The sequence below is a fragment of the Myxine glutinosa genome, chromosome 2 (assembly GCF_964187855.1).
Source record: "Myxine glutinosa chromosome 2, kmMyxGlut1.1, whole genome shotgun sequence".
NCBI lineage: Eukaryota > Metazoa > Chordata > Myxini > Myxiniformes > Myxinidae > Myxine > Myxine glutinosa.
Window position 1 is genome coordinate 15918027 of NC_136262.1, and position 23843 is coordinate 15941869.

At 44.9% G+C, this 23843-nt stretch overlaps 1 protein-coding gene across 3 annotated transcripts in view; it reads left to right on the forward strand.

Moving 5' to 3' along the window:
* The window catches only part of CEMIP (cell migration inducing hyaluronidase 1), a 219980-nt gene that overhangs the window by 141925 nt on the left and 54212 nt on the right, over positions 1-23843 (forward strand). For all 3 annotated transcript variants that reach the window (XM_068108654.2, XM_078773005.1, XM_078773006.1), the window contains 2 exons: positions 2744-2959; positions 22306-22517. In XM_068108654.2, coding sequence (XP_067964755.2) covers positions 2744-2959; positions 22306-22517 — 428 coding nt within the window. The remainder of the gene's footprint in view (positions 1-2743; positions 2960-22305; positions 22518-23843) is intronic.

A 23843-nucleotide genomic window follows, 5' to 3' on the forward strand; every position in this document is an offset into this window, starting at 1 on the left:
ACGGTCACTTTCATCCTTCCTCAACACATGACCAAACCATCTCAAACTGTTTCTCTTCACAGCATCCATCACAGGCTCTATTCCCATCATCTTTCACAATTCATCATTTGTCTTCCTCTCTCTCAACGATACTCCGCACATCCACCGAACCATTCGCATTTCCACCCTTTCCAGCCTTCGTTGCTGCTTTTTTTTTTTTTGTATACTGAATTGAGGCTCGTGAAAGAGCTAACATTTATTTCACAAACAAATCAACCAGACAAACAAAATATATAAAAAGAGGGAGCGGAAGACGAGATGGGGAGAGAAGGGGAAGCACACAAACACAACATTTGAGAGGAGGGAGATGTGTGGGAAGGAGAGGGCTTGGGGGGAGGAGGTGTGGGAAGGGGTGGGGGGGGGGGGTGGGAGAAGTATAAAACACAAGGACACAAAGGCCTTCCAGGGCAGAAGTTGGTATTTCAAAAAAGTGGATTGGGGGTGAAATTAGCGGGGGTATAAAAGATCAAGGTTTTGGATGGGGGAAGATAGGAGATGGTGGTGAACAGCTGTTTTAAAGACCTGGAGGGTGGAGTGGGATTGAAGAGAGTGAGGGAGTTTGTTCCAGAGGCGGGAGAAAAGAGGAATGAAGGAGTGAAGGTGAGCAGAGAGTTGATTTTGGCAGTTTAACCATAAGAGAGTTGCAGGCAGATCTTGTGCGACCTGTAGGAATATTTGCGGGACAGAGCCCAGAGAGAGCTGGGGGGGGGGGGGGCAGAGCCGCTGGCAAGGCCAGAGAGGAGTCGGTAGAAGACGGAAAGACCACCAACTTGCCTGTGGTGAGTGAGTGAAAGGCCCTTGGAGTTAGCTTCATCGCGGGAGATTCCAATGATTGTAAACGCTTTGGTTTCAACAGCGTGAAGACGAGCTAGGTGTGAGGCAGGAGCACCAGCCCAGAGGGGAGAGCAGTATTCCATTGAGATGCCGATGAAAGCCTTGTACGTGGTGAGGAGCTCAGGTGTGCCAAGGAAGGACTTCGCACGACGGAGGATGCCCAGTCGGCGACTGGCTTTGGAGGCCAGATTTGAAATGTGGTTTTCCCAGGAAAGATCATGGCAGATAGTGAGACCCAAAAGCTTGAGTGACAGAACTTCTTGGAGAGGATTATTCAGAAAGTGGATGGGAGGGTTGTCCAGTCGGTCTTTTCGGAGAGGCATCGTAAGAGTGTGAGATTTGTCAGGATTGAAAGACATGTTCCACTTGTTTGCCCAGTCTGTGATTTTGTCCAGGTCTGCAGAGAGTGAGGAGGCTGCAGACTGCCGATCTGAGGGATGAGGAATGGAGCGACAGAGAGTAGAGTCATCAGCAAAGAGATATAGAGGATTTTCAAGTTTTACTGCTCTTCGTTCATTACCCAAGTCTCGCTCCCATAAATCATAACACTTCTCACACATGCAGCATACACCTTTCCCTTCAGCTTCAACGACACTCCCCTCCTCGTCAGCACACCACTCAGTTCCCGAAACTTCTTCCATGCACATCTCACTCTTGCAACCGTTGCCGAGTCTGATCCACCTTCTCCATTCAGCATGTCTCCTAGGTAACAAAATGTTTTCACACCTTCCAGCTTCACGCCGTCTCCAAGATCCAACTCAACATTTCCTCCATCTGCAGCTCCCTCTGTGCACACCTTACACTTGAATGTAGCTGCCACACTCGTTAATGACCCTCTCAAACCACTGCATTTTTGATGAACCCACTCAGCGCACATTGTACATTGAATGGAATTCACTACGACACCCTTCCTGCACACAGCACACGGCCACTTCCCAGTTCTTTCCACCTCACCACATGCTTTACCACTTGCCAACACCTTCGTTTTTCCGATATTCCCCTTCAGACCTTTTGTCTCCATACATTCCTTCCACTTGCTCATCTTCTCCTTCAGTCCATCAATACTTTCTGCAATCAACACCAGATCATGTGCATACAACAACTCCCACGGTAAACCCTCCTTTACGTTCCGAGCCAGCACCTCCATCACAGCTACAAATAGTAGTGGACTTCGTACAGACCCCTGATGCACTCCCACCTTCACCTCAAACTCACCACTGTTCCCGTCCTTCGTCCTTACAGCTGTGTGTGCTCTGTTGTACATTGCCATCACCACTCTGATCAACCATTCCTCCACTCCTAACTTCCTCAATGCCCATGTCACTACTTCACGTGGAACCCTATCGAATGCTTTCTCCAGATCAACAAATCCAAGAAACAACTTCTTCCTCTTCTCCATGTACTTCTCCTGCAACTGCCTCACAATAAAAAGCACGTCTGTCGTTCCTCTTCCTGGCATAAATCCAAACTGCATTTCATCGATCTTCACTTTCTCCCTTATCCTCCTCTCCAACACCCTTTCCAATACGTTCATTCCATTCTCCAATAACTTTATCGCTCGATACGAGCCACAGTCCAGAGGGTCACCTTTCCCCTTGTATAGAGGGACGAGGGTACTCAGTTCCCAATCCACTGGAATGCGGCCTTCTTTCACCACCAGATTACACCAGATTATATTCAGGCTGTAACACAACAAAATGTGAAAAACTTCAAGGGGTGTGAATACTTTCTGGAGGCGCTACATGTGAATTACATTGACTTATTTAAATTATTTCATTAAAGTTATTTTAACACTTGACCATCCAGATTTTATAAAATGTATATTAAAAAAATCATCATTTAATGTTCCAATCATTGCTTGTCACCCTAGCCACAGAACCGGGTGTTTTTTGGTGAACCAGGACCCTGGTTCCGACGTGTGGACGAGGATGGAGACAAGACAGCAATATTTCATGATGAAGATGGTTCTGTGACTTCATTCCCTGGATCGTTTGTTTTGCGACATGACAACTATTTGCTGCGCCACCCAGACTGCGTTGACGTTCCTGACTGGCGCGCCACTGTCTGCAGCGGCAGCTATGCACAGGTGTCTTTACTATGTACCTATTTTGTTCATTCTTGTTCAAATAGGCTCGTAATGGTCCCAACCTCATTTGTGAAGGTACATATTATTTATTCGAGTCAGGCGATAACTATTTCCTGTCTTTTTCAAAGTCAACTTAAAACCTTGGAAACAACAGCAAAAATTCTTATTTCACAGATTTACATATATTAATCAGCATATCAACAACGAGTAACAAATATTTAAACAATGCATTTCTGGAACATGTATCCACTAGTTTGGAAGACAGCCTTTTACAGAAAATAAACTGTCATTTGGACATCATGAAGGAACACACAACCAAACCTGGAAGTGTGATAGAAAAAACATGCAATATGAAATTTCACATGCTTTCCAGGCGAGATTGATATGCAACAAGGCTAACCCCCGCTCTAGCAGGGAAAATGGCCTTTAAAATGCATGTTGTGTTGTTGTGTATTGATATGCAACAACAACACAACCCTGGTGTTGGGCTAGCGGCTAGGGTGTCAGCTTAGGATCCTAGGATCCTGGGTTCGAATCCCGGTCGATCGCTGAATTAATGCCAGGGGGGTTGACTCAGCCTGTCATCCTTCCGAGGTCGGCTAATTGAGGACTAGTTCACTGGTAATTCCCTGATTGTCGTTAAAGGCGGCAAAAAGGGTTGGCGTCAGGAAGGGCATCCGGCCGTAAAACATTGCTTCAAAAAGGGGAGCGAAAAACAACAACAACCACGGTTCCCGAAAAAGGCCAACCCCCGCTTGCAGGGAAAAATGGCCTCTAAAGGTGGTTATTATATTTTTTATAACACAACAACATGTATTTTAAGGCCATTTTCCCTGCTAGAGAGGCGGTTAGCCTTGCGATCCCCATGACAATCTTCTCCATTTTGCCCTATTTTCTGCATCTCTCCTTGTTAACACCCTTGCCCGCATTTCTTCTTCCACCATCTTTAGCCAAGTCTTTCTCGGTCTTCCCCGTCCTCTACTTCCTTCGACATTCATTTCCATCACTCTTCTCAACCAGTCACTTTCATCCTTCCTCAACACATGACCAAGCCATCTCAACCTGTTCCTCATCACAGCATCAATCACAGGCTTTATTCCCATCATCTTTCGCAATTCATCATTTGTCTTCCTCTCTCTCAACGATACTCCACAGATCCACCAAACCATTCGCATTTCCACCCTTTCCAGCCTTTGGTTGCTGGTCTACGTTCATTACCCATGTCTCGCTCCCATAAATCATAACACTTCTCACACATGCAGCATACACCTTTCCCTTCAGCTTCAACGACACTCCGGTCCTCATCAGCACGCCACTCACTTCCCGAAACTTCTTCCATGCACATCTCACTCTAGCAACCGTTGCCGAGTCTGATCCACCTTCTCCATTCAGCACGTCTCCGAGGTAGCAAAATGTTTTCACACCTTCCAGCTTCACGTCGTCTCCAAGATCCAACTCAACATTTCCTCCATCTGCAGCTCCCTCTGTGCACACCTTACATTTGAATGTAGCTGCCACACTGGTTAATGACCCTCTCAGACCACTACATTTTTGATGAACCTATTCAGCGCACATTGTACATTGAATGGAGTTCACTCCGACACCCTTCCTGCACACAGCACATGGCCACTTCCCAGTTCTAGTCTGGTTCAGTATGTCCAGATTAAAAGTTTCGTTGGATTTTTTGGGGGATTTGGAAAACTATATATTTTTGGAAACTATATTGTATAGTCAGTCAGAAAACCAATGTTGCTATTTGCACATACTCCTGTATGGCGGCCATCTTGGATTTTCAAAATTGCCGCCGTAGAACTAATTTTTCTCAATATCTCAGCTTCTAAATAACATAGAGCTTTGATTCTAACGGCTAAACATACATTTTCAAGGGCCCCGAATCCAATGGTAACAAGTTCGATAAGCTAGACATGACCATAGAGCTCCTATGTGGCGGCCATCTTGGATTTTTCAAACTGGCAGCCGTAAAATTGATGTTTCTCAATATCTCAGCTTCTAAACAACATAAAGCTTTGATTCTAATGGCTAAACATACATTTTCAAGGGCCCCGAATCCAATGGTAACAAGTTCGATAAGCTAGACATGACCATAGAGCTCCTATGTGGCGGCCATCTTGGATTTTTCAAACTGGCAGCCGTAAAATTGATGTTTCTCAATATCTCAGCTTCTAAACAACATAAAGCTTTGATTCTAATGGCTAAACATACATTTTCAAGGGCCCAGAATCCAATGGTAACAAGTTCGATAAGCTAGACATGACCATAGAGCTCCTATGTGGAGCTCCGATACATCGCAGACATGTATGACCTAAGAACCAATCACCCTAGGACCTGGGAAGAACTAGGAGCTGGCAATCTATCAGTAACCAAGAATGACATCCCGTTTGTATCCATTGGACCAGATCATGCATGTGAACATCTGAACAAGCTGATGAAGATTCACTCTGGACTGATTGGCATCTCTAACAATGCCAATGCTAGACAGAGATTCTTCATGGTTACACCAGAATTATCATGCCTGTCAAAAGACTTCAAGAGTCAGTTTGGCCTGGAAGATGACAAGATCACAGAACATCATGACCTTGGTCCAAGTGCAGTCAAGAGGGAGCATGAAGCAATCAACAAGATCAAGGCTGCGATACTGAGTCACGGGAATCCATTTGACACTGAAGGTGACAAGCTGCACAATGTGATAACGAATGCTTACATCCCAGACGAGTATGTACCACAGATCTTGAACATTGATGTCACTGGTCAGACGTTGTATGAAGACTACGTGTCGGAGCGTATCAATGGAGATGTTAGCCTCTGGGCACCAGTCAAGAAGGAGAACAACAAGATGTTCACATCTGGGAACAAGAGAACCACAGTGAAACTCAGAGACAGGACTGTGGATCTGAAGGAGACTAAGGAACTGTACGGAAGGCTCATGGTCCTTGCCAAGTCAAACAGAGACGTCAACCAGAAATATGCCATCGGAAATTACGAGTTCACTGTGACACCAAGAGCACTGTTCGCTCCAGATGGGACAATTCTTCCATGCACTGACAAGTCGAAGTTAATTCATCTCCTCGACAAGTTAGCAAGAGCAGAAATTCACCCCGAAGATCAGCAGCAGACACCAGCTGCAAGTGTTCTACAAGAAGATCCAATGGACACAAGAACTATGCCCTATGGCATCCACATCTAGTAAACCTACAAGTCGGAAGATTGCACTGGTGGATGGGATGGTACTTGTGCATAAGCTGACAAAGAAACCAGCCACTGCAGTGAAAGTCAACGATCTGGGTGAATGCTTCAATGACAGACTCATGTCTCTAACAAAAGATTGTGATGAGATCATACTGGTCTTTGATACGTACAAAAACGATTCTCTGAAGAGTGCTACCAGGGCTAAAATAAGGCAAGGAAAGGATGCAGTACAGTATCAAGTCAGAGATGACACCAACATCAAACACATCCCAATGAGCAGATTCCTTTCTCATGACAAAACAAAGGCTGATCTGACTGACTATCTGGCAGCGAAAACTCTAGAATACAACAGTCACTCATCCAAGTTGATCATCACGTCTGCTTCAGGGCGTACTAGGAGCAACAGTGACCTGCTCTTCGAGGACAACAACCATGAAGAAGCTGACACCCTGTTGATCCACCAGGCCGTGCTGGCACCCCAGCGAAACCCACATGATGCGCAGTTGGTGTTCTTCTCTCCCGACACAGATGTCCTGGTACTAGTCATAGCAAACTATGACTTACTGCTGAGGAATACATCCATTTCCATGGCCTCTGGAATACTTCAAATAGAGCCACTGTGGACAGCTCTAGGGGTCGAAAGAGCAAAGGCATTGCCAGCCTTTCATGCTTTCACAGGGGCAGACAACACTGGGAGGTTCTCTCGAATAGGCAAAGCAACCTGGCTGCATGTCTACCTCAAAGCAAGTGAAGATGTCATAGACACCGTGCGAATGCTTTCAGATGCAACTGAAGTGACGGAGGACATGTTGTCCACACTAGCTAACATTGTATGCGCTGCTTACTCTCCAAATGGCATCCACATCGACAGCATCCCCGAACTACGATGGTATCTCTTTTGCAAACACATGGCAGAAAGTGACAGGCTTCCTCCTACTCTTGGAGCTCTCAAGCAGCACATCCTTAGAGTCCATATCCAAGCCAGAGTGTGGGGTCAGGCAAGCATTGCTCAACAGGATCCTCAGCTGAATCCCCTGCAAAACGGCTTTTACAAAGACACGGATGGACAAGTGAAACCAACCACAACTGAGGAGCCTCCAGCCTCCAAGGCCATCATTCAAATGGTTAGATGTCAGTGCAAAACAGACTGTTCTTCATCTAGATGTTCCTGCAGAACAAACAACTTGGCTTGTACAGACCTTTGTCAGTGTGACATCCAGTGCCAAAATGATGAGGACTCTCAAGATGTGATGAACGAAAGCGATGATGAGGATGATGATGACTTTACTCAATGATGAATCAAAGCTCTGTGTTCTTTAGAAGGTGAGTTACATCAGTTTTACGGCGGCCAGTTTGAAAAATCCAAGATGGCCGCCACATAGGAGCTCTATGGTCATGTCTAGCTTATCGAACTTGTTACCATTGGATTCGGGGCCCTTGAAAATGTATGTTTAGCCGTTAGAATCAAAGCTTTATGTTGTTTAGCAGCTGAGATATTGAGAAACATCAGTTTTACGGCGGCCAGTTTGAAAAATCCAAGATGGCCGCCACATAGGAGCTCTATGGTCATGTCTAGCTTATCGAACTTGTTACCATTGGATTCGGGGCCCTGGAAAATGTTTTAGCCGTTAGAATCAAAGCTCTATGTTATTTAGAAGCTGAGATATTGAGAAAAATTAGTTCTCCGGCGGCAATTTTGAAAATCCAAGATGGCCGCCATACAGGAGTCTGTGCAAATAGCAACATTGGTTTTCTGACTGACTATACAATATAGTTTCCAAAAATATATAGTTTTCCAAATCCCCCAAAAATTCCAACGAAATTACATAGTGAACCTGACTATTCTTTCCACCTCACCACATGCTTTACCACTTGCCATCACCTTCGTCTTTTGGACATTCACCTTCAGACCTTTTGTCTCCATACATTCCTTCCACTTGTTCATCTTTTCCTTAAGTCCATCCATACTTTCCGCAATCAACACCAGATCATCTGCATACAACAACTCCCACGGTAAACCCTCCTTTACGTTCTGAGCCAGCACCTCCATCACTGCTACAAATAGTAGTGGACTTAGTACTGACCCCTGATGCACTCCCAACTTCACCTCAAACTCACCACTGTTCCCGTCCTTCGTCCTTACAGCTGTGCGCGCTCTTTTGTGCATTGCCATCACTTCTCTGATCAACCATTACTCCACTCCTAATTTCCTCAATGCCCATGTCAATACTTCGCGTGGAACCCTATCGAATGCTTTCTCCAGATCAATAAACCCAAGAAACAACTTCTTCCTCTTCTCCATGTACTTCTCCTGCAACTGCCTCACAATAAAGAGCGTGTCTGTCGTTCCTCTTCCTGGCATAAATCCAAACTGCATTTCGTCGATGTTCACCTTCTTCCTTATCCTCCTCTCCAACACCCTTTCCAATACCTTCATTCCATGCTCCAATAACTTTATCGCTCGGTATGAGCCACACTCCAGAGGCTCACCTTTCCCCTTGCATAGAGGGACGAGGGTACTCAGTTCCCAATTCACTGGAATGCGGCCCTCTTTCACCACCAGATTGCAGATCTCTGTCATTCTCTTCACACCCCAATTTCCCGCTGCCTTCAACATATCTCCCACAACTCCCGTCGGCCCTCCCGCTTTTCTACTCTTAATTGCTTTTATCGCTTCCTCAACTTCCTTCTCAGTTATCTTCTCTGCCGGTCCTAAAACTGGGTTACTCTCTATGTTGCCAGCCCATGCATTCTCTGTATTCAACAGCATTTCCATATATCTTTTCCATCTTCCTTTAATTCCATCTGGGTCCACAACGATTTGTCCCACTTCATCCTTCAAGCAACTCACCCCCATCACATCACACCTCTCTTTCGCTATCTGATTTGCAATCCTGAATACCACTCTCTGACCCTCTTCCGAATCCAAGCGTTCTCCGAACATTTTCCTACATGTCTCCTGCGCCTTTGCTACTTCTTTCTTTGCAGCCTTCTTGGCTGCCTTATAACTTCCATGCTCCGCTTTTTCTGCTCCCGCACCCTTCGCCTTCTGCCACTCCTTCAACTTCTTCCTCTTCTCGTCAATCCTCTTTCCAACTTCATCATCCCACCACCATGTTTCCGAGTGCCTCGGTGGTCCTTTTGTCCATCCACATACCTCACCAACGGCTCCCAACAGACTATCTTTCATTGACATCCAACCACTTTCAAACTCAACCACATCATCCTCTACCCAACTTAGCCTCTCTTTTAATGCCTCCCTTACTGTCACCTCTTTCAACCTCCACACCTTCATTCTCGGTTGGTACTTCACCCGCCGAGCCCTCCTCGCACCTTTCACCCTTATGTCGCAGACAACCAAGTGGTGCTGTGAAACAGCCTCCTCCCCCGGGATCACCTTTGTGTCCCGGAGGTGCCCCCTATGTCGCCTACGCACCATCAGGTAGTCAACGGTTGTCGTCGACCCACCTGACGTGTACGTAACAAGCTTATTTTCCTCTTTCTGGAACTGAGTATTACAAATCAACAAATCAGCTCCATCAGCAAACTCCAAAATCCTTTCACCCTCTCCATTTCTCACACCATATCCGTAACCCCCATGAACTCCCTCAAAACCGTCCATACTCCTTCCCACATGTCCATTTAGGTCTCCTCCTACCACAACAATTTCCTCATCTTTCACGTTTTCCATCAGCTTCTCTATCGCACACCAGAACTTGTCCTTCTCTTCATCGCTCCGACCAACCTGCGGAGCATATCCCAAGATGACGTTCACCAAGAGCTTTCCAATCATAATTTTCACCATCATCAACCTATCACTTACTCTAGTCACACTCACCACACTGTCTACAAACTCCTCAGAAAACAGGACACCAACACCATTCACGCCCTCCAGGCACCCTTGCTACACAAACTTGTATTTCTGTCCATGCCTACCCTTCACCATTCTCACACCACTTCCCTTCCATCTCGTCTCTTGCACAGAACATATGTCCACTCTTCTTCTGACCAATACTTCCACCACTTCTCCTGATCTCCCTGTCATTGTCCCTACATTCCATGTCCCAAACCTCAGAAACCGATCTCCACTTCGGGCTGTACCCTTCCCATATGTAGTTGTAAATGTCATGGTTCCCTTTTTTTTGAGGCAATGTTTTTATGGCCGGATGCCCTTCCTGACGCCAACCCTCTTCGTCACCTCTTACGACACGCAGGGATACGGTGTACCTATTCTAAACCAGGGTACACACCGGGAGCGAGATTGATATGAATGTATATAATATTACACGAGGGTTCTTCAATAAGTAACCTTAAAATGGCAATATAAATTCGAGAATGTAATGTGTGTAGTTGTAGACGACATATATTATATCTATGGGTAAGAGTCATGTTTTGCTTGTTTTAGATCTGGCAACATTGAGCGTATGATCTCAGCAGAGCTGTTCCAATATGGCGGCTCCCTTAGAAGCATGCACCAGGCAGGAGCAACGTTCGGTCATGTGCATCCCAGTGAAAGTGAGGGTGTGCATCCCAGTGAAATCCATCGCAGAATGAAGATGCAATATGGTGACATGTTTATCGCTGCAGCAGATGTATGACTGGGACAGGAAGTTTAAAAGTGGAGTGTCCAGTGCGGCAGACGCTGCTCGTTCGGGCCGGCCTCACACAGCCGACACACCAGAAATGGTTGCAGGAGTTGAGCGCGTGCTAAGAGAAAACCGTCGTATTACGCTGGAGGAAGTGGTCTCTGAATTGAACATTAGCCATGGTTCAGCACACCATATCATTCACAACGTACTGGGGTTCTGCAAAGTGTCTGCAAGGTGGGTGCCTGGAGAACTCGCACCCGAACTGAAAGAACGGTGAGTGGACACGTCTGAAGAACTTCTGTGACATTATGAAACAGAAGGCGACGCTTTCTTTCAGCGCATAATGACTGGGGATGAAGGCTGTGTCGACTACTTGCAGCCAGAAACGAAGAGGGCAAGCAAAGAGTGGTGCCATTCAACTTCACTGAAGCCGAAAAAATTCCACACACAGCTCTTCACTGGAAAAGTGATGCTGACACTCTTCTTTGATAGCCGAGGACCACTTGTAGAGCATTACATACCCAGAGGGGCCACAGTCACCAGTGCATCACACTGCGACCTCCTAAAAATCATCTGAAAGCAGCAATCAGATCAAAATATCGTGGACTACTCACAACCGGTGTTTTGCTGCAGCATGACAATGCTCGGCCCAATACTGCCCGCGCTACAGCTGCAACAATCGAGGACCTGCATTTTGAGTGTCTTTCTCATCCACCCGACTCACCAAACCTCGCCCCTTCGGATTACCACATCTTTGGGCCACTTAAAGAGGCGCTTGGTGGAACCAAGAACCCCTTCCTGTTCGGGCTGGAGTTCCTCAAGGCAGTCTTCTGGGCCCTGAGCTTTTTCTGGTCTTCATCAATGATCTCTGTGATTCTCTGGAAAATTCTCTCTGTCTCTTTGCTGATGACTCCACTCTGCCACTCCATACCTCATCCCTCAGATCAGGAGTCTGCAGCCTCCTCACTCTCTGCAGACCTGGACATAATCACAAACTGGTCAAACAAGTGGAACATGTCTTTCAATCCTGACAAATCTCACACTCACTATATCTCTCCGAAAAGACCATCTGGATAACCCTCCAATCTACTTTCTCAACAATCCTCTCCAATAAGTTCTTTCACTCAAGCTTTTGGGTCTCACTATCTGCCATGATCTTTCCTGGAAAAACCAAATTTCCAAGCTGGCCTCCAAAGCCAGTTGCCGACTGGGCATCCTCCATCGTACGAAGTCCTTCCTTGGCACACCTGAGCTCCTCACCACATACAAAGCTTTCATCCGCAGCTTGATGGAGTACTGCTCTCCCCTATGTGCTGGTGCTCCTGCCTCACACCTAGCTCAGCTTCACACTTTAGAAACGAAAGCTTTCAGAATCATTGGTATCTCCCATGATGAAGCTGATTCTGAGGGCATTTCACTCGCTCACTGCAGGCAGGTTGGTGGTCTTTCTGTCTTCTACCGACTCCTCTCTGGCCTAGCTCCCCTAGCTCTGTTTGTGCTCTGTCCCCCAAATATTCATTCAGGTTGCACGAGATCTGCCAGCAACCTTCTTCTGGTGAAACTGCCAAAATCAAGACTCTGCTCACCTTCACACTTTCATTCCTCTTTTCTCCCGCCTCTGGGCTATATGACAGAGTGGCCAGACGGAAGCCAAACAACTCAATCTTGGTTTCATCAGACCACAGAATCTTGTTTCTCACAGTCTGAGAGTCCTTTAGGTGCTTTTTTGCAAACTCCAAGCGGGCTTTCATGTGTCTTTCACTGAGGAGAGGCTTCCGTCTGGCCACTCTGCCATAAAGCCCAGATCGGTGGAGTGTTGCAGTGATGGTTGTCCTTCTGGAAGTTTCTCCTATCGCCACACAGGATCTCTGGAGCTCAGCCAGAGTGACCATCGGGTTCTTGATCACCTCTCTTACCAAGGCCCTTCTCCCCCGATTGCTCAGTTTGGCCGGGCGGCCAGCTCTCGGAAGAGTCCTGGTTGTTCCAAACTTCTTCCATTTAAGAACAATGGAGGCCACTGTGCTCTTGGGAACCTTCAATGCAGCAGAGATTTTTTTGTAGGCTTCCCCAGATCTGTGCCTCGACACAATCCTGTCTCTGAGCTCTGCAGGCAGTTCCTTCGACCTCATGGCTTGGTTTTTGCTCTGATATGCATTGTCAGCTGTGAGACCTCATATAGACAGGTGTGTGCCTTTCCAAATCATGTCCAATCAATTGAATTTACCACAGGTGCTCTAATGAAGGTGCAGAAACATCTCAAAGATGATCAAGAGAAATGGGAGGCACCTGAGCTAAATTTCAAGTGTCATCGCAAAGGGTCTGAATACTTATGTCAATGTGATATTTCCGTTTTTTCTTTTTAATAAATTTGCAAAACTTTCTAAAATCCTGTTTTCTCTGTCATTATGGGGTATTGAGTGTAGATTGATGAGGGAAAAAATGAATTTAAACGATTTCAGCATAAGGCTGCAACATAACAAAATGTGAAGAAAGTGAAGGGGTCTGAATACTTTCTGGATGCACTGTAAATTACTTATAAAATGTAATATCACAAACACCACAAATAAATTTGTGCAAAAAAATTTTTTGTATTATGATTGGTGTAAATCATCACAACACAGTAACTCAGGTACAGTCATTATCCTCAGCTATAACAAGCCCGTTCCTCTAACGATGCGAGGTGAGCTGAACCAAGCTAGTACATATATACTGTATGAGTAGGAATAAGATAAGGTTGAGGAACGTTCAGTAAATAGACACAGATTTGACAATGCACCACAGCAAGTTATGGTTGAACACGGAAGTCTGGATGAAAACGTAAACAGCAACATAGAAAGATCCAAAGAAAATATAACTGAAAGATACGATGGATCTTTTTAATAAAACCTAGCTTGGATGAACTGGAAGGAGATACTGCACGACCCAATTGTGCTGAGACCCAGAAAGGTAATTCCACAAATCGTCACCAATTTGAAATTTGATATCAAACTTCAAATTGAATTGACGGTTTACAAATATTACGCCATCTATTGAAATTATTGATTGAGACCGTACACATTTATGCAGAAATACAACACAATAAAACATACACATCCTCCTACACATGACATACTTTAAAACTTCCCAAAAACAGGACGTAGAGGTGTCAATATATGGTTGAACCCCATAAAAATTGATACAAAAGGTTTTTCAATGAATTCTGGTACCATTGGGCATGCTAAATAACATACTAAAAATCTAGTAACATCTGACTTCCGGAAAGGGGTCATTTTCAAGATGGCGTCCAAGATGGCCGCCGGGAGCTTAAAATGGCCATATCTCAGTTATTATTCAACCCAGAAAGGTGGTTTTGGTGTCTAACCCCAGGTTTTAGGGCCCAAGGAAGCCAATTGAATCAATAAAATTACCATCAGTTAATTATTTATTGACAAGTCCAAGATGGCATCCCAAGGTGACATCCTGATCCACTAAAATGGCTCTGTCGAATAGTAGTCAACCTAGAGAGATTTTTTCAGTGTGTATACCTAGGTTTAAGGCACCCAGGAAATCATCAAAATTACTTAAATAAGCACAAAGTAATCAGGTAATCCAGTAAGCCAGGTTTACCAGCCCATTAGGCATTTGTTGTCTTATACAGTTAGTCGCTATTCATCGTCATCCTCCGACTCACCAGCTAATGAACCAAGTGTGTGTTTCAGATTGGAGATAAGAGTGTAATGTGTCTACACCACTGCCACCTGAGACTCCAGTCCACAGTATTCAGTGATCATTACAGACAAAGGTTTGTACAAAGCTTGAGAGGTTATGGCAAGGGACAGACTATTTCATATTGGGGAGGGGGGGGGGGGGGGGGACTGAAAAATCTGACAAACAATTTCTTTTCATCTCAAAAGGAATAAGTATATTATTTGGTACATGTATTCATAAACAAAATCCATATTTTTTAGACATTTCCAAAAGAAATGTACACAACTTAAGGTCGTTGAAGACCACTGGAGGTCTGACATGCGGAAGCGGAATGGCTGAAGAAGAGAGAGAGAGAGAGAAGAGAGAAGAGAGAAGAGAGTACTACTGCCTGTGGACCGTGCCAACTTGAAGAATGTGACAATCCATATAACAAGTTTCTTCCAGAGGAGTCGGAGGATGACGATGAATAGCGACTAACTGTATAAGACAACAAATGCCTAATGGGCTGGTAAACCTGGCTTACTGGATTACCTGATTACTTTGTGCTTATTTAAGTAATTTTGATGATTTCCTGGGTGCCTTAAACCTAGGTATACACATTGAAAAAATCTCTCTGGGTTGACTACTATTCGACAGAGCCATTTTAGTGGATCAGGATGTCACCTTGGGATGCCATCTTGGACTTGTCAATAAATAATTAACTGATGGTAATTTTATTGATTCAATTGGATTCCTTGGGCCCTAAAACCTGGGGTTAGACACCAAAACCACCTTTCTAGGTTGAATAATTTTTTTTTTTTTTTGTATACAAGATCGAGGCTCGTGAAAGAGCGAACATTAATCACACAGAAAGACAAACCGACACATAAAACATATAACATCGGGAGCGGTAGACAAGATGGGAGAGAGGGGGAAGGACACAAACACAACATTTGAGAGCAGGGACCGAGAGACATGGAGACATCGAGAGATCTGAGAGAGGGTGAGGGCTTTGGGGGGGGGGCATGGGAAGGGGGCGGTGGGAGAGGTATAAAACATATGGACACTGCCAGGACTTCCAGGAAAGAAGTTGGAATTTCAAACAAGGTGGATCTGGGGTGAATTAGCGGGGGTAGAAAAGATCAAGGTTTTGGATGGGGGAAGATAAGAGATGGTGGTGAACAGCTGTTTTAAAGACCTGGAGGGAGGGGTGGGATTGAAGGGAGTGAGGGAGTTTGTTCCAGAGGCGGGAGAATAGAGGAATGAAAGAGTGAAGGTGAGCAGAGAGCCGAGATTTCGGCAGTTTAACCATCAGAGGGTTGCTGGCAGATCTTGTGCGACCTGTAGGAATATTTGGGGGACAGAGCACAGAGAGAGCTGGGGGTGCAAGGCCGGAGAGGAGTCGGTAGAAGACAGAAAGACCACCTACCTGCCTGCGGTGAGTGAGTGAAAGGCCCTCAGAGATAGCTTCATCGCGGGAGATTCCAATAATTCTGAAAGCTTTGGTTTCAACAGCGTGAAGCCGAGCTAGGTGTGAGGCAGGAGCACCGGCCCATAGGGGAGAACAGTATTCCATTGAGCTGCGGATGAAAGCCTTGTATGTGGTGAGGAGCTCAGGTGTGCCGAGGAAGGACTTCGCACGACGGAGGATGCCCAGTCGGCGACTGGCTTTGGAGGCCAGCTTGGAAATGTGGTTTTCCCAAGAAAGATCATGGCAGATAGTGAGACCCAAAATCTTGAGCGACAGAACTTCTTGGAGAGGATTGTTGAGAAAGTAGATGGGAGGGTTGTCCAGTCGATCTTTTCGGAGAGACATAGTAAGAGTGTGAGATTTGTCAGGATTGAAAGACATGTTCCACTTGTTTGACCAGTCTGTGATTTTGTCCAGGTCTTCAGAGAGTGAGGAGGCAGCAGACTGCCGATCTGAGGGAAGAGGAATGGAGCGGCAGAGAGTGGAGTCATCAGCAAAGAGATAGAGAGGATTTTCGAGAGAGTCAGAGAGATCATTGATGAAGACCAGAAAAAGCACGGGGCCCAGAACACTGCCTTGGGGAACTCCAGCCTGAACAGGAAGAGGAGATGAGAGAAACCCATTCAGGGCCACACGTTGACGACGACTAGAGAGGAAGTCCGCCAGCCATGCGTGGAGATTTCCATGGATACCAAAGGAGGAGAGTTTGGTGAGCAGAGCGGGGTGCCAGACCGTGTCGAAGGCACGTGATATGTCGAGGGAGACAGCTCTAATTTCCTGTTTGGCATTGAGGACCTCCATCCATTGTTGAGACAGCAGAAGCAGCATGTCCAGAGTAGAGTGACCTGGTCTGAAACCAAATTGATGATCAGAGATCAAGCCATTGGAGAAGAGGAAAGATTTCATATCCGAAGCAATGATGGATTCCATGACTTTGCTGATAATTGGGAGAAGGCTGATTGGTCTGTAGTTGCTAGGATCTGTTTTTGCACCTTTTTTGTGCAAAGCGGTGATGTTGGCTGATTTCCAAGCAGATGGCAGTTGACCTTGAGCAAAAGAGAGGGTGAAGAGAACAGAGAGAGGGTGAGATAGAGCAGCAGAGCAGGATTTTAGGACCCGTGGGCTGATGCCGTCGGGTCCAGTTGCAGAATCAGAGTCGAGGGTTGACAGAAACTTTTCCACCTTGTCAGGAGGAAAGGACACGGAGTCCAGGAGCAGCAGGGTACGACTGGGTATGGTGGGTACAGAGAGGGATGGGTTTGGGACACAAGATTTAGAGGCAAACACAGAGTTGAGGCATTCAGCTTTTTCACGTGCAGAGTCAGCTGTGTAGCCGTTTGAGGTAAGGGAGGGGATGGAGGGGGAACAAACACCAGAAACGGATTTGACCAGACGCCACCAGGATTTGGAAGAGGGAGACAGATAAGAGAGTTCGGTCTTGAGAACGGAGAGATATTGTTTCCTGGCTCTCCTGAGGGTGGACACACACTTGTTTCGGGCTTTGTGAAAGGAAATGAGATTTCCTTCCGTTGGATTTGCTTTCCAGGAGACGAAGGCAAGTTGTTTCTGGGCAACAGCCTCACCACAAGATTCCGTGTACCATGGACGGGAGGAAGGGTATGACAACTGATGACGAGATGGGATAAATCTGTGCATGAGAGAGAGCAATTTACTTTGGAAGAATTCCCAGGATGAGTTGATGTCAGAGGTGGTAGAGATGGGAGACCAGTCCAGATGATTGATGGCTGCTTGAAGACCGTGCCAGTTGGCCTGAGTGAAATGCCAGACTCGTCGACGCTGAGCAGGCTCCCTGAGGATGGTCAGAGAGATGTCCACTTTAACAAGGACATGATCAGATGATCCGATCGGAGCAGAAGAAGAGCAGCAGACATTTTCAGGGAAGTTAGTCATAACCAAGTCCAGAAGAGAAGATGTTCCGTTGACTGAGATCCGGGTCGGGAAATTGACAGATTGTGTCAGTCCCAGTGAGTCGCAGAAGTCCTTTGCTGAGGAGCCATGGCTGGTGAGAGAGGTACCCACACCCAGCCAACTGGCATGATGACAGTTGAAATCACCACATATGAGGAAGAGAGAGTTGGGATGAGTAGATAGAAGTTGGTCCATATCATCAGACAGCGAGATGTAGATGGAGTCATCACTGTTTGGTGGACGGTACAACACACATATGAACAAGAGGTGGGAGCGAAGGGGAAGCCGTAGCCAGAGGTATTCCTGGGGGTGAGGTGGAGAGAGTGCAGTGCAGGGCGAGTGAGGAAGAGAGTTTTTGATAAAGATAGCAACCCCGCCTCCAGGACGAGGCTCAGGTCTATCATACCGGAGGAGGGAGTAGCCCGGGAGAGATACTATGGAATCAGAGACATCATAAAGGAGGAAAGTTTCTGTTAAGCAGATCACGTCTGGTTTGACAGAAGCAACCTGTATGGAGAGATCAGTTAAGTTTGAACGAAGGCCCCGGATGTTTGAGGTCCATACCGTTAATGAAGAGGAAGGGGGAGCATCAGATACAGAACAGGGGGGAGGAGGGGTAGGGTAAGATGTGGAAGAGGTGGAAGAGGTAGGGAGAGCTGTTGAAGGTGTGTCAGAGATTTCAGAATAGCTCGGAGAAAGGGAAGGATGGGGCGGACAAAAGGTTTGATGGTGATTGGGTGAGGCACAATGAGGTGTTATTTGAGGAGGGGGAAGAGCGAGGCAGAAGGTTGGGGGAGATGGAGGTGAGAGTTTGAAGGGGGAAGAAGCGGGGAGGACGCTTTGAGGAGGGGGAGTGAGAGGGGGGAAATTGAGAAGCAATGAGGGTGGGGAGATTTGAAGGGGAGGGGTGAGGGGGGAGTTTGGGAGGGAAGGGACAAGGGGAGGGATTTGAAAGGGATGGGATATGGGGGAGATTTGGAGGGGAGGGGTGAGGCAGGAGTCTAGGAGGGGAGGGGCGAGGGGGCGGCTTGGCAGGGAGGGGTGAGGGGGTAGTTTAGGAGGGAGGGGGCAAGGGGGAGATTTGAAAGGGATGGGTGATGGGGAAGATTTGGAGGGGAGGGGTGATGGGGAAGATTTGGAGGGGAGGGGTTATGGGGAAGATTTGGAGGGGAGGGGTGAGATTGGATTTTTGAAAGTGTACGATTTATGGGAAACGAACATTTATTGAAAAAGGAGTTTCTTGTGACCTTCGATTTAAAAATACGTTTAAGGACGCTGGATGGAGGATGGAGTGCAGGAGAGTTTAGGGAATGTAGAAAAAAGGCACTATAGGAGATTGATATTTTTTTTGGGATGAATTGATTTGGTGAGCAAGTCGAAAGCAGCCTTTTAAAGAAGAAGAAGAAAAAGGTGTTATAAAATATGACGGAATACATAACTTGAGGGGAAAGTGTAAACATTGAAGGTTAATGAGTGAAAACTATCTGGGGAAATGGGGGAGAAACACGTGGTCGAAGAACGAACGAACGAATAAGAATGAATAAACGAATGAGAACAGAGAAGGAAATGTTGTTGTTGTTTTTTTTGTTTTTTTTGTTTTTTTTTTTGAGTTGAGATTTACACAAGGAAGTAGGCTATGGGTGAAAAGACTGGGAATACAGAGAACGAAAGTTATTGGATCACAAACGACGGACCGCTGAGAGAAAAACAAAGCCTCAAGGTTGTACAGTGCACACTGTACAAGGCCTCAAGACGACACGAATTAACACGATTTTCAATACAGGTATGAAAGATTTGCACCGAAAAATCTTCGTCGGGACACAATATACGTACAACACCATAAATAAATACAGTTTTAACGAAAATACAAATGGGAACAATCACTTAACTTCGATTTCAAATCGTTCGCGATGCGGCAAAGGCCTTGCTCGCGACACGGCAAACAGACGATCAATTTATGAAAGATAAACACCGAGAAACAACCAAAGTTGCACACAATAACTTCACACACCGAAAGATAAATACAGTTTCGACAAAATACAATTGTGAACAGATTTAACTTCGAAAAACGAAAATCCCTCCCACCGTCTCCGAGATCTCGCGAGATCTCTCAATAATTGAGATAATTGAGATTAATAATTGAGATATGGCCATTTTAAGCTCCCTGTGGCCATCTTGGACGCCATATTGAAAATGACCCCTTTCCGGAAGTCAGATGTTACTAGATTTTTAGTATGTTATTTAGCATGCCCAATGGTACCAGAATCCATTGAAAAACCTTTTGTATCAATTTCTTTGGGGTTAGGTGAGTTTTTTTCGTATATTGACCCTACTAACGTTGAGTGTCTGTTGTTTTATGAATGAATTCCTCGGCAATGATTTACGGATTGATTACTGCCATCCGATTTTGATGCGCTTGACAAACCACCTGGTAGTTTAGCCATTTTTGTGATATTGTGCTGCGTGCCCACATATTGTACACCGCTCTTTTCATATTACATCTCCAGGTGCTACATGTCGTCACGTGCCGAAAGGGAGTACACAGTTTTCACTCCATTTGTTTTCTTTCTTTTTCTTTCTTGTTTGTTTGTTTGTTTGTTTGTCCGGGCGATATCATTTGAGCTCGGCAGCTGAAATTTGGGCACAATATTGCGCACGTGCTTTGTCAAAAATGGAATTTAAAAAATATTTTAATTGATCAATTGATTGTTTAATCAATCAAATAATTAATTGATGAATTACTTAATTATTATCGATTTATGAAGTACTTGTTTTCCTTTCTCATCTGGGCAATATCTCAGGCACCTTTTGAGCTAGAAAGCTGATATTTGGACACGACAATGACCCAGTGATTTGGCTATAAAGGGTATTTTTGCTTCATTGATTTATTGATGAATAAATTAGTTGATTAATTACTTAATTATTTGATTGATTACCTCGTTGATTAATTTCCAATGTCACAGATTCGGATGAAATGGTGGTGGTTTAGGCATGCTATTAACCATTTGATTAAAACATTAATTATCTTACAATTATTATTTATTTATTTTCGTTATTAATCACTTATTTATTTTCTTTCTCATCTGGGCAATATCTCAGGCACCTTTTGAGCTAGAAAGCTGATACTTCAATACGACAGTGACCAAGTGATTTGGCTATGAAGTATATATTTGATTTGATTCATGAATTAATCGATTAATTATTTATTTCGCTAAAAAATTATTTAATTAATTTTCAAAAGGTTACAGCTTCGGATGAAATACTAGTGGTTTAGGTATGCTATTAGACAAATAAATTAATTATTTTACCATTATTATTTATTTATTTTAATTACGCAATTATTCAATTAATTATTGTACACCTCTCACTCCCAATACCGTCTCCAAGTGCTGCACGGCAGCATCACCAGGCACCAAAGATGCGCCAGCAATGCCGCGTGCTGAAGGATGTGTTATATATTTATTTGGCATGAGAGCGGTGGACTTTGAATGTATCTTTACTTGTCTCAATGTTTAATTGCTCATTCAAACTTTTAATAAAATGTACTAAATCAATTGCAAGGAAAACTGCTTCATAATATTTTGCCAGTATACAAATTTTTGTTTATACAACTACAAAGGTGGATGAGGAGGGCCATAGATATGCTGTTGCCCCCTCTCAAAAAGTTGGGGGAAGGGATCGATGGACATATTAGAGACGGTCGGTCTCGAGAAAGTTAGGTCGCCTGATAAGTTTGCTATATCTATATCTTTACATTCAGAACTCCGCTGCCCGTCTACTCACCCATTCCCGGACCCGTGACCACATCACCCCCGTCCTTTACAAGTTTCACTGGCTCCCCATCTCCCAGAGAATCCAGTACAAAATCCTCCTCTTGACCTACAAAGCCCTCCATAACCTGGCCCCATCCTACCTGGCTGACCTCTTCTCCAGACACACTCCCACCCGCAACCTCCGCTCTGCTGGTACCAACCTCCTGACCCCCCCCCCCCCCCCCCCATCCGGACCAAATTCAGATCCTGGGGGGACAGGGCCTTCTCCATCGCTGCTCCCACCCTCTGGAACTCACTACCTCACACCATCAGAGACTCCTCCTCACTCACCACATTCAAAACATCACTCAAGACACACCTGTTCAGCACTGCATTCAACATTCAACCCACAGCATTTAACCCCTGACTATCACTTCTCCTTCTCCCTCCTTTTGCTTTAAATATTTCCCTATTGATTCTTGTCTTTTTGCAATTGTTGTTTTCATGTTTTGTTATGCATTATGTTTTGCACTCTGTCAAAGCGCTTTTGGGCTACTTGAAAAGCGCTATACAAAATAAATGAATCATTATTATTATTATTATTATTATATCTGGTACCATACTTAATTAATGTATGATATTCAGTTGTATTTTATGTTGATATGTCCTAGTTTTCCTTTATTGTCACAAATAATAATTTATTGTCATTCCGATTGATTTTTTCCCCCAAAGCTATACCTTCAGGCCCGAAACCCTTCATGGCTGCGTCTGAAGATGGTAAGAGACGATTATCCAACGCAGGTGGTCACCTTGAAGGGAGCATTGCGCAGAGGCCGCCATTACCAGCAGTACCAGCCCGTGGTCATGCTGAGCAGGAGCTACACACTGCATTGGGATGGACCAGCACCATCTGAACTCACCATCTGGCCAGTTAACTTTAACAAGTAATGTCTACTTGTCATACCCTCTTCTGAGTTTGCTCTATCGTTGCACAACCAAGTACAAAATTGTATTTACTTGACAAAAGCGTACCTGTGTTTTAATCTTTCTTTCCTCATTTTTTAAACAACTGCTTCTTGCAAAGAAAAATTATTTTCTGAATTCAGGGGAAAATCTAATAGCTGATCAATTATGACTTCTATTGAAATAATAATAATAACAATAATATTAATAATAATAATAATAATAATAATAATAATAACAATAAATATTACCATATTTATAAAACCACCTTCAGAGGCCATTTTTCCCCGCAAGGCGGGGGTTGGCCTTTTTCGGGCACCGTGGTTGTTGTTGTTTGTTGTTGTTGGTCCCCTTTTTGAAGCAATGTTTTACGGCCGGATGCCCTTCCTGCCGCCAACCCTGTTTGTCGCCTTTTACGACAAACAGGGAATTACCAGTGAACTGGTACTCAATTAGCCGACCTCGGAAGGATGACAGGCTGAGTCAACCCCCCTGGCGTTAATTCAGCGATCGACCGGGATTCAAACCCAGGATCCTAGGTTCCTAAGCTGGCACCCTAGCTGCTAAGCCAACACCATCATATTTATGAAATATGAAAATAATTTTTAATACTTGCGGATCACAATTGATCTCAAATGCATAAATAAACAAGAAAAAGAGCAATCAGAGATTGCAAACCCTCGCCAGGATGTATTTTCAGTGGTTTTTAAGGCTTTTGTGTTAAATCAAATATGGCGGCCGAACCACATGACCGATGACGTCATCATTATTATTTTTTCTGTGGGATCTCCATGTCCACATCCACACCCATGTGGCATACACTGTGGAATCTACACATCCATGTGACATACACTCTGGGGTCTCCATGTCCATGTCCACGTCCACATCCACATCCATGATATTAGTGAGTAGTGAGTACGTACTGTACAAATAAGGACAACCACAGCACGTGCACTCTTCCATGTCACTCCACCACCCCAATCTGGCATTGCAACATGAAGGCATTTTAAAAGAAAACTACAAATAAAACAAGAGATTGCAAACCCTCGCCAGGATGTATTTTCAGTGTTTTTTAAGGCTTTTGTGTTAAAACAAATATGGCGGCCGAACCACGTGACCGATGACGTCATCATTTTTTTTTTCTCCACTATTTTATTCCTAGATTATGCTCAAGAAATTTCATCTTGATCGGATGAAGTTTTGTACTTGTCGAATTATGACATCATAATGGAGGCACCTACGACATCATCACTAACAGATTTTATTCCCCATGGAGAGTTCTTTACAATGAGCCATGTCTCAAGTTT